Consider the following 12,080-nt stretch of genomic DNA (forward strand, 5'->3'; position numbering starts at 1 on the left):
ATTAGTCCAGATGACATCTGTTTACTACTTTAGTCCCGAGTTGCAGCAGGGTTAGGGTGGGTTTCAAAACCTGGAATTTAGTCAGCTACTAGCTATACTAAAAATTCATTTAACTTGCAGGGCCCCATCAGCATCAGAAAGGGAGGATCCTAAATGGCTCTGAAAGTGACAATCCAAATTCTTTTCATGAAATTGGGAAAAGTAAGAAGCATTTTGTTATTATTTTTTCTCTGGCACATTAATAATGTACCCAATAGGTACTCAGTTTATTTTGACTGACAGGGCAAAAATTTGAGCTACCAAGAAACTGATCTTGGGGAATGCTAATGAATGCAGCTATGTGACAGCACACCTAGGATGTGTACCAGACTGCAAAGTGTAAGGATGGTCTTTCTGCAGAGCTGAGCTAACCTGAAACATCTGGAATAGTTTATGAGCATTGATAGGATGGACTCAGGCACAAAAGCTTATCGTGCCCTGCACCCTCCTATCAGCAACCTTTTCATCGGTCTTTTACCCCCATGGCTCTCCACTGCCCAGCTCTTCTTCTTTGTCATATGCTAGCTGTCAAGTAAATCCTATTAAGACATTTTGCCAAAATGTTTACTTAGGGCTATTTTCATTTTCAAGGAAATCTTTTTTTTTTAAAATAAATTTATTTATTTATTTATTATTTTTGGCTGCGCTGGGTCTTAGTTGCTGCGCACGGGCTTGCCACTCTTCGTTACGGTGCGCGGGCTTCTCATTGCGGTGGCTTCTCTTGTTGCGGAGCACAGGCTCTAGGCGCGCAGGCTTCAGTAGTTGTGGCTCGCGGGCTTCAGTAGTTGTGGCTCACGGGCTCTAGAGCGCAGGCTCAGTAGTTGTGGCGCACGGGCTTAGTTGCTCCACGGCATGTGGGATCTTCCTGGACCAGGGCTTGAACCCGTGTCCCCTGCATTGGCAGGCGGATTCTTAACCACTGCGCCACCAGGGAAGCCCCTCAAGGAAATCTTGAAGGCACCAAACATTAAATTCTTTAGAATTTAAAGAGAAATGCAGTTTAATGGTGGAATATTAGGACTTTTTATGCTTTGTTTTTTTGTTTTTGTTGGGGGTGGGTAGGGTGGGAATACAGTCGATGTCGCCTTTCTGATATTCAAACAAACTCCTCCCCCCTACTCATAAGATCAGCCTTGCTTCTAAGTCATAATAAAATATTAAAACTTTAAAAATATCATTTATTATCTTCTCAGTTCATAGAGGTGGTGAGTAAATAAAGCATCTTGACTTCTAAAGAAAGTTCACCTACTTTGTATCCGATTTCTGAAGGAGGATTAAGAGTAAATTCTTCATGGTCATGGGACAGGTCATCTCAGAAATGAAGACAGGAGGAATTAGCCTGGCTGAGGGTCATACAAGCAAGGAAACGCTGTCTACTCTGGCTGGCCAGGTGGCCTGCTGTCTGTTGCTTACCCTGTACTGCTGCAGAGGAGGCCTATCGGCCTAACATAACGGCAGGCCCCTCACTCCTGACTTCTGGAAAAATCACACCATCATTAGTCATGTCCAGAAAACTCCTTCTCCCTGCTGACCACTATTCTCGGTAAAAGTTTGAATTGTGGAATTTAGAGGTGGTGGGTGGTGCTTTGCTCTCTGAATAAAGTTATTTCTTAAAATATAAAAATCTGCCCTTTGAGTTGCACTCCGGCTCTTGGTCACCTGCTTGGCCACTCCTGGACCGTGCTCACTCTCCTCCCTGCACCCTTAGCCAACAAGTCTGGCAAGAACCAACTGGTATCGGTTGACTGTGGCCATAAAGAATGGTCAGTGGGAAATGATAGGCCATTGAATGAATCTCTTCGAAAACGCATTATTTAAAAAGCACATTGATGATGACAAAGAAGGTGATTAACTATTATTGAGCGCCCACCACGTGCCGGAATTCCTTCCAGTGTTAATTTGTTTAACCTTAATACTGGCCTTGCAATGGCAGTGTGATTAGCATACCCATTTTATAGAGTGGAAACTGAGATGAGGTGAAGAAATTGGCCCAAGCTCAAAGTGCCACTGCTGAAGTTAAAATTCAAACCCAGGGAGTGTGGCTCCAGAGGTCCTGTTGTTAATCACTGCACTATTCATTAAACAAAGGACACGGCCAGGAACAGTTTTGAAAGCAGAACATCATACAAAAAATAAGGCATTATCGTTACTATGGAAGTAGGAGAAAGAGAAGTTTTTTGGTTACTAAATAAAGGGATCATATGAGTTGTGCTTAGAATGAAGTCGTGATTTGCACTGCTGGTTACAGACAGCAATGTTCAGCCAGGATTAATGACAGTAGAATGCTAACTAATCATACCTTACAGTGCTTGCACAGCACTTTACAGTTTACAGAGCCCTTTCAAACGCATTATCTCATCTCAGCTAATCCGACTCCAATTCCAGTAAAGGAGCAGATCCTGAGCTTGAAGCTTTCAAGTCCAAAAGCAACACTCCTTCCATTTTTTGACCAGGGTCCTGGGTTTCAATTTTCCCCAACTCAGGCAGAATACTATGGAATAAAACATATGCATTTATGCAAATAGCCATGCCAATCTGTGATGCCAATTTGAGAAGGGAGAATCTCGTGCATTATGCATCATGTGAGTCCAGCCAGGCTACAAATTCCCCGGGGTGTTTCTTTTCAAGCTAAATGCCCAGTGTAGCAGGACTCATTTCAAGTGATCTCAATGTAGATATGTGGACTTAAAAAAAGGGGGTGAAGAAAGCTTTCCATATCATTGGCCTCTTAAAGCCACTCCCTGCCCACTTGAAAAACGATCATAATGACATTCTGCTAATTGCTTGAATCTTGTAAATTCAGAGCTTCCAGGCAGACTCAGAGAGAGCAAAAATTTAATGACATAAATTTTGGGCCGGCACTGTTGGCTATGAAGTAATAAATAATGTGTATAAGGCAGATATGTAGGATTGTGTTCGCAGGTGTCTAGTTAGCAGAATATTTAAATGACTTTTTATAATGAGCCCTTCTTTTCTGAAGGTCAGTCTATTGTAAAGCTTCAGTATATTCTACTTTGTTTTTCAATAATTATAATAGCTCTGAAGAGCTAGTATATTCCAGATACGCTAACTTTTATGACAACCCTGCAAGATCAGTATTATCATGCCCACTTTGCAGAGAGGAATGTTGAGGTTTCCAGTTCCAGTCATCTGAATGTAGGTAAGGTAAGTAAATTTAAGTGGCAGACCCTGGCTGTCTGGCTTGATATTCATGGGGCGGTTTGGCACTTTTATTTTGTCTGAGTCATTCACAGATGAGTTGCCTTGGGAAGTAGGGGTTGCTCGGTGGACCCAGATCACTGCTTTACTAAGAAGGAATACAGGGACTTGCCTGATGGTCCAGTGGTTAAGAATTCGCCTTCCAATGCAGGGGACACGGGTTCGATCCCTGGTCGGGGAACTAAGATCCCATATGCCGCGGGGCAACTAAGCCTGAGCGCCGCAACTACTGAGCCCACGTGCTCTAGATCCCGTGTGCCACAACTAAGACCTGAAGCAGCCACAAATAAATAATTTTTTTTTTTTTTTAAAAGAAGGAATACAGTCTAATGTGAAATGAGAAATGCCAAGCCTTGCCTTCAACCTGGCAACCCTGTCCTAAGACAAGTAAGGCTATCTTTGTAGGAGAGCTTGTGGGTCCTAAGCAGGTGAGGGGGAGTAAAAGCTCTTGTCTCAAAGTTTCTAAGGCTTATATATTTCAAAGTGAATGAGATAATGATTTAATCTAAGGAAGAGCTGGCATTTTCTTTCACCCCCTTTTACTTGGCAACACACAAGCAACCAGCTCAGATTGGCAGTCAGTTTGTTCTATTGAAAGAAACTGGGCTCTCCAGAAAAGCCTGTTTGGCCTCCTGGGAATGTCACGGGCAACACCAGGGACCTCCCTGTTCACACAGTGTCCCAATAGGGCAGCTACATCCAGAGTCACAAAGGTTCATGCAAGTTATGTGTCTGCCTGGTCCCCGATCCCCAAGAATCTGTGCAGCAACAAGCAGTGACACAGGCATCTGGTAAGGAGGGATGGAGAGAATACGTTCCTGGCACTTAGCTGCATCTGCTCTTCCTCTAAAGATTTCTAAAATGTCTATTGTTCCTTGGAGGGTTCCCCCCCCCTCTGTAATTAATTACTATGTGCTTGAGAAGATCCACAGACTAGCAGAAAAGACTGAGTGCTGAAACATACGAAAACAATTAGAAAAGAAGTCCAATCACGTGAAACCTATAATTCAGTTCAAAAAAAAAGGTTTACTTCTCCAATGGGAAACACCAAGTCAGAGAACTCAAATCTCCATGGCATTTTAATTCAGGGGAAGTGAATCTTGATTCTTATTTTATCCTCTTAAATGCAGAAATCTTGGCTTCTTGAGCAGAGTCTCATATTTGGGGGGTAATTAGGCTAACAATCATAAACTAAAAGAGAAGGGAAAGTAGTTTATGTACTTCTGACTTCAGTGGCAACTCTAATAAATATCAACTCCACATATTTATTAAGAAAGACCTACTTTCTGTCCCTTGGTGCTAAGATACCTCCTAATATATTCTTTGACAGGAAGCTTGGGACTTCTAGGCTTCTAAACTCATGTGAAAATGGACTAACATGCACTTTTGCTCCTTTTTATATACTAAAAATAATTTAAGGAGGTGTTTGAGAATACTTGGGAAACAACAGCCAAAAAAAAAAAAAAAAAAAACCAATCTGTAAAAGTACAGCCTTACTCTTGTCTACATGCCTCCTTCCTTGCCTATGCCTCATCCTCTACCCATCTCTGCAAGCACAGACTTTCCCAGCTAAAAAAATGGGCCTCAAGAAATATCTGGGGCCTCTTATTGGGTTCCAAGATGTGGTGGCCAGAATTCATCTGGATTGCAAAGATAGGAGACTGAGGTTACAATGCCTTAAGAGACATCAGCATATTTAAATGTTTTATATTCTTATTTTCCAGACACCAAGAATCCTTTTCTTCTTCATGATATGCATTTCATTCCAGTTAAGCTACTTTCTGCCACATTAAAAGCAGGATCCCAAATGTGGATAAACTTAGAATAACTGTCAACTCTGCTGTGGGCTGCAAAAAGTAGGTGACAAAGACACAGACAGGCCAGGCTAGCGGCATGGTATGTATAAAACTTTTATGAGAGAGCTAGCAGCTGAAAAATCTATCTAACAAATGAATTCTGGGTGTTTGGAGCAGCTGTGTTGTGTTGCTATTGGGAACATTCTCTGGGAATATGCATGATTTTCCTGAACTCCGTTTTAAATGCTAAGTCAGTAGCTCTAAGGTGTGACATTAACTGACATTTGCAGACATTAACTGACCTGCAAACTTCTGCTTAATAGAGCTAACTTGGATAAAATATGTAAAACTTAAGGCAGATAACAGGAGCAAAAATTACCACAAAAATATACTACTCATCAATTAGAATTACATTTGTAAACTAACCGTGATTCTAGGTTTGTACACAGAATGGGAGCTGTCATAAAAGATTGTACTGTTTTATCAGAAAATAAGCCTCCCAGTTACTGAAGAGGCACAGTATACTCGTGGAATCCCCAGCCTTTGCCCACTCTTTTCTCTTCTCTACGTCATCATGATTCCTGGGTGTGCTGAGTTCTCTTAAAGTATCTGCCCATTTGTCTCCCCTTGCTCTTTTGGATACTCTAAAGATGATATGGAGTTTCCTTAAAAAAATTAAAAACAGAACTATCGTGTGATCCAGCAATCCCACTTCTGGGTATATATCCAAAAGAAATGAAACCAGGATCCCAAAGCGATCTTAGCACTCCCATCTCATTGCATCATTATGCAAAATAGCCAAGATGTAGAAACAACCTAAATGTCTATCAAGGGATGAATGGATAAGGGTAATGTTGTATATACATACAAAGGAATATTATTCAGTCTTAAAAAAGAAGTAAATTCTGTAATATGTGACAACATGGATAAATCTTGAGGACATTAAGCTAAGTGAAATAAGCCAGTCACAGAAAGAAAAATACTGCATGATTCCACTTATATGAAGTAGCTAAAGTTGTGAAATACGTAGAATCAAAGAGGGGCATGGTGGCTGCCAGGGGCTGAGGGAGGATGAAATAGGGATTGCTGATCAACAGGCATAAAGTTTCAGTTAAGCAGGATGAATAAATTCTAGAGATTTGGTGTATGATATTGTATCCGTAGTTAACAACACTGTATTGTACAGTTAAAGATTTGTTCAGAGTGTAGATCTCATGCCAAGTGTTCTTACCACAATACAATATTTTTTTTTAAAGGAAAAAATAAATGGCAAAGGATATGAGGGAATTTATAGAAGAAGAAACCCAAGTAGCCAACAAACATGGTATAATAGTCAACAGCATTAGTAGTCGTGGAAAAATCAATTTTTTAAAATGAGATTTAAAAAATCAAGCAGATTGGCAATTTTTAAAGATAACAAGAAAAAAATACATCATAAAGATGATAGTGCCTTTGGTAAATTTTAGTTAAAGACTTCACAGATGTGATAAAAAATGAAGGTATGTGTGTCAAGGGTATTAAGATTAAAGATTTTTTATAAATTCATACTCTTATCTGTATCACCTATTACCTATTTCCGCTGTGCCCTAGACTTGAAGACAGAAGCGGGAAAAATCTGAAAAACGGTAAGGGAGTATATTTCATTTTTGTATTCTCAGCATCTAGCCTGGTCTTTGATATAAGTAGAAGCTCAAATGATGTTGAAAAAGCATGTGTCTCACAAGGTCTCTGAACCAAAATTTAAAGAATATCTGGATTTATTTCTCTTTTTAAGATTCTATGACATTACCCTTCATTATTTCAGAAACCCAGAGAGTTGCTTGTAACATTAGCACAGTTTTATGTTAGAGTTTTCTAGAAGCACATACATGTTTAGGACAGACAAGCCTGTCTGTGGGATACCACAGACAGAAAGAATTACATCCTTGATGTTCTATCAGTACAAAGCTACTCTAGGATTAAATCCATATTAAGTCAGTACTGGAACTTTCACTGAAGACCTAGACCACAGCAATAATCACACATGGAGTTGTATGGAGGAATGGAAGACATTCCATTAAATGTGTGTGAGGCAGCTGTGGTACCATGGTCAGAACATCTGAATCTGGCCACCAGGTCAGTGGTAACCAGCTCTGAGACGGTCAAGTAACTTACTTTCACTGATCCTCAGTTTACTCTGCTTGAAAATGGGTATATCACCTACCTTTTAGGATTAAATGGAACAGCAAGTGGCAAAGGAATTTCAATTGTCAAACTGTTATGAATTTCAATTTGTCAAATAAATTTTGGTCTCACTATTATTTGTTGGTATCTTTGTGGCTACTATATGAGAAAAATTAATCAGCTTCCCCAAACACTACACAAAACTGTAGAACTATAGTTCTCTGTGACTTCAATTGCTAAAGGTCTCTATCTCACATGTAATATGAGGCCACCAGGACTGTATACTAGTGCCTTTGTTACAATTAAGAGAAGTAATTACTCCATTCTTTGTTTTTGAATCAACGAGCTTTAGAAAATGAGTCAAATAAACCTAATCTTACTTACTACTCCCTTGGGACAAAGAAAGTAAGTGGATTTTTGTCAGCTAGCCACTCTTTCTAAAGAGAGTGTTCCCCGTTCCAAAGAACTATTTTCTAGTGATGTGTAAAGTAAGATAAGAGCCATTTAGGGGTAGTGTGAAAATTAACAAGCCATAAACAATTGAAAAATAAGATGTTATTGCTAGATAAATCCTGCAGCCCACAAATGACTGACCACACATACTTGACCAGGACAAGGTCTACTCAAGCAGCACAAAGCTCCCTCTTCACCTCCATTTAAAATAACCAAAAACTCAGCAGAGACAGGCCTGAAGACAAAGACTATTAGCTATTTCTGTTTGCTGCAAGTAGGAAATAATGATGCAACGGATAAAGCAGGAAGTGGGAAAACAAGATGGAAACTCCATCACACCAGACAGATTCCAAACCTCCAGGCATGCACAAAGCCAGCCAGGCCAGTCCTTGGCCCGCAAAGCTAACCTGGCAAAGCGCTGTGCTGCTGGCATGACCTTGATTCCAGCTTGCTCTAGCCTTCTGCGCTTTCGGATTTCAGCAGCTTCTTCCTCTTCAGACTTGGGAGCTGGTGCCACCGCAGCCCCCTCTGGAGAAGGCTGCTCCTTCCCACTGCCGGTGGGTAATTCTAACCCACCACCAGGAGGCTTCCCACCAGGGTCCATTCGGCTGACGGGGTCCTCTTCACAAGGAGACCCCACTTCACTGCCCTCTTCCTCTATTGTTTCAGGATAGCTAGTGAGTTGGACAACAGAATTGACCAAACTAACAGACTAGGCTGGGGAGCAGATCCCATTGTCATCTCCTGGTCATTCTGATATTACTTCCACTTAAAAAAAAAATCATAGCATGCAATATGATCCTGGTAATGTGAACAAAATTAAATGCAGCCATTTTTTAATTAGTACAATGCATCATAATCTCGACATTGATTAAGAGCTATTTCAAAATTGATATTGAAAGGCAAAAACCTTTTGTTCTAGAAAGGTAAAATTCACGTTTTATTCAATAATTAAAACTTTTAATGTTTATTCAATGGGAAATCATAGATAATAAAGGTGGGCCATAAGGAATAACCATGCAACGATCAGGGTGGTTTTGCTGAAAGGGATTAGACGAGACTGTAATTTTCTTTTATTGGACTATACGGTTCTTGAAGGCAGGGACTCTATCTTAGCTACCACTGGGTCCCCAAAGCCTAAAAGATAGTACCTAGTATGTAGTAGAAGCTCACTAGATGCATACGTGCTGAATAAATGAATGAATAAATACAAAAACATAATCAGAGATTAGGGGAAAGACCGCTTGTTTCTCTCAAGAGATGAGAAGTCCAATGCTTCTTCCATTTCATTATGACTGTTTCTACATGTGACTGAAGCATGTTCATGCATCCCTTCAATAACGCTTGAGCTCATATCTAGATAAACTTACATCTAGATAAAAGGTCTTACTGCACCTGATCTAACAGGAGTGGGAGTCAGACAGTCTCCACAGAAGGCCATGGATGACAGATGTTCTCAATGTCCTGTCGATAGAGCTAGTTTCAAAAATCTGCTCGTTAGACCAGTATTGGTTGAATACCTACTGTGTGCCAGGCACACCTAGAACAGGTGCCTTCATGAAGCTTATATTCTATCATGACGATCCCTCTCTGAAGATCTGTCCTGCCCACCTCCATCTGTAATCTTACATCAAAGTTCTAAAACGGCTCTTAGAGCTCATTCTTGTCCTGGGGCCATAATTCCTGTACCACAAGCCAGGATGGGAGCAGCGCGGTCCAGGTCTTACCTGAAGGGCCTCTCCCCACCCAGGGGGGAGGTGGCAGTACTCCAGCTCTTCCGATATTCCTCTCGCTCTGCTTTCTTCTTTCTCAGAGGCGCGGGGACGTAGGCCGTCTGGTTGCTTTTGTTGGGGAGGTACTGGTTAAAAGGCACTGCTGATTTTGGCTCACCGTGGGAAGTCCGCCTCGCAGACATGTCATCCTTCTTCACATCCGGCAGCTTCCGATGGGGCAAGTCGGATTCAGAGTCGCTTCCTCTCCCTGGGAAGAGAGGATGGGTGCTGAGAAAGTGTGCTGGGCTAGCAATAAAGTTCCCAATGGCAAGTATGCAGTATGGGGGATGTGGTTACATCTGTGGGTTCCGGGGATTACTTCCTTAAATTATTCACTTAAGAAATCTAAAGTATCAGTCGAAATTAATCCACTCTGGGAAAAGCTCTCCATTCTAATCAGGAAAAAAAAAGTCAAATTAAAAAAAAAAAAAAAAAGAAGAAAGCTTAGCTGTATCTGAGAGTTACAATTAACAACACATTTGCAATAGAACTATAGGCCTGCTCGGATTCTGCAACTCTCAAAAGAAGAAACATAAATTTACCAGTGGAGTTTTTACTCAGCACCTGTTGTTGCATGTCTTACACTGCGCTAGATATTCTGACAAATAAGAATTATGAAGGATTTATAATCCTTTGTCTTTGAGGTACCTTTAACCAACTCATGAAACACCTGGAGAATATTAGTTATAATCAAGGAGCACAGACATATAAGAACTATAGGAATTCAGAAAAATGATCAGTATGGATTATACCAAGGGTTTGCCTTCCAGGAAATAGCTTGAGTTATAATAAGCATATTCCCATACCTCGGAGCTCTTCCTGGTACCCATAGCTGGAGGCAATCTTTGCTTCCTATGAACACTATGGCCCGAAGATCTATTTCTCTCCTGATACATTATGCTTTCTACCTTGTATTTTGAAAATAAGGGCTTTATATCCGTCACAGTACTTATCACAGTGTCTTTGCCCACAGTGGGTATCCGCAAATGATCAGATGAATCAATGAATTAGTTTGGCTTAAACAGTGTTTTACACAACACAAAGGAATTCAGTGTTACCAACATCAGTCTTTTGTTGGTCAATAGCCCCCATAATTATATTGTATCCTTGTTTCCTGAGTCTCATCTCACCAGATTTCTAAGATCCATTAGAGTGAAATTGTCATGAAAACACACACTACTGTGACAGGCAGCCGGCCTTTTGAAGGCTGGTTGAAAACTCTTAATCACTGAGAGCGTTATGAAAAGGTTCTTCAACTCCACTGATAGCAAATAGAAACTGACCTCTTTACCCCTTGTGAAAAGAACCTTATCCTAAGAGCCCAGCCATGTGGCAGCCTAGCAGAGTGGGTAGTGCAGGGGGTTAAGTCAGATCCACTTCATTTTGAGCTCTGGCACTCATTAGTTTTGTTACTTTGTCATTTGTCACTTCACCACGCCAAGCCTCAGTTTCCCAATCTATAAAGTGAGGATGATGATATCACCTACTTCATAGGCTGCTGGGAGGATCAGATACATGTAAAACTCTTGGGTACAGTACTTGGCCCCGAGTAAGTGCTTAACAAACACTGACTACTCTTTATGCCATAATAGTTCCGGATCTGCCACTGATGACCTGTGGGCTCCTAGGCTTGCCTCTAACACACTTGCCCGTCCTTTTTCTGTAAAAATAGGAATGAAATGACTTGCCCTGGAGATAAAATGATTTAATGGCTTTTAAAAAATGGTGAAAGTTAAAGCATTAACTATAAACAAGTTGTTCATTGCTGCAGATGAAATATTCAGTTTATGAATTATTCATGCCACTTGCTTTCAGCCTCCCTTCTGAAGTTTTGACCATTTCATTACTTGTTGGTTTTTGATTCATAACTTAGCTCCCTTCTCACCCTGTCTTTTATCAAGTCTATCTGTCTCAGTGTCATAATAAAATATTTAGAGCCCCCTGCGAATGCTTTATAACAAACACTAATACTACCTTAACTTGCTAAGCACTTGGATTTGTTTCCCTATTTGATATTATTCCCATTTTACAGTGGTGGAAACAGAGGCCCAGAGAGACCCAAAGAGCCCTTTCTCCATGGCTGGTAAGTAACAGCTCGAGACTCCAGTTTCTGTTCTCCAGATTCCAGCCCAAGAAAGACCCCTAGCTGCTGGAAGGGAGAGAAGCATAGCCCTGGGGAAAGGAAGGATCAGACTTTGAGAAAAGAATGTCGTCATCATGATGTGCACTGTTGCAGTTTCCTAACTTTGGGCACAAGTAGAGAATAAATAGTTCCCTCCTCTGCAACACACTTCTCTTGGAAAAATGTCCTTTGCTTAAAGCATCCTGACTAGGGGAAGAACTGTATTTTGCTGAATAAATGAATGAAAGAAAATGATTCTTCAATCAACTATGAAGGCTTAGCATGGATTAGAACTGTCTCGTTTCCCTCCGTTCTAAAATCCTGTAATCTATGAAACTTATTTTGGTATGGTACAATATCTAAAAACATATTATCCATAATATACTGAGAGAGAGTCTCAAAATAGGTTGTTTAACACATAAACAGATAACCTTTTTTTTTTTTCCCAATTACTCTTTGATGAATGTCTTCAACAGGCACTTCAAGAAAAGTTAATTTGGGCTTCCCTGGTGGCGC

General features: G+C 40.7%; 1 protein-coding gene across 24 annotated transcripts in view; it reads right to left on the reverse strand.

The window, feature by feature from the left end:
- LIMCH1 (LIM and calponin homology domains 1) overlaps positions 1-12,080 on the reverse strand; it is a 345,391-nt gene that overhangs the window by 76,840 nt on the left and 256,471 nt on the right. For 12 of the 24 annotated variants that reach the window (XM_059923095.1, XM_059923112.1, XM_059923089.1 and 9 more), the window contains 2 exons: positions 9,398-9,650; positions 8,078-8,344 (listed from right to left, as the gene is read on the reverse strand). In XM_059923095.1, the coding sequence (XP_059779078.1) occupies positions 8,078-8,344; positions 9,398-9,650 (520 nt within the window). The remainder of the gene's footprint in view (positions 1-8,077; positions 8,345-9,397; positions 9,651-12,080) is intronic. The other 12 variants (XM_059923105.1, XM_059923102.1, XM_059923103.1 and 9 more) reach the window with 1 other exon arrangement.

This window comes from Balaenoptera ricei, chromosome 5 (assembly GCF_028023285.1).
Source record: "Balaenoptera ricei isolate mBalRic1 chromosome 5, mBalRic1.hap2, whole genome shotgun sequence".
In the NCBI taxonomy this organism is placed as follows: Eukaryota; Metazoa; Chordata; class Mammalia; order Artiodactyla; family Balaenopteridae; genus Balaenoptera; species Balaenoptera ricei.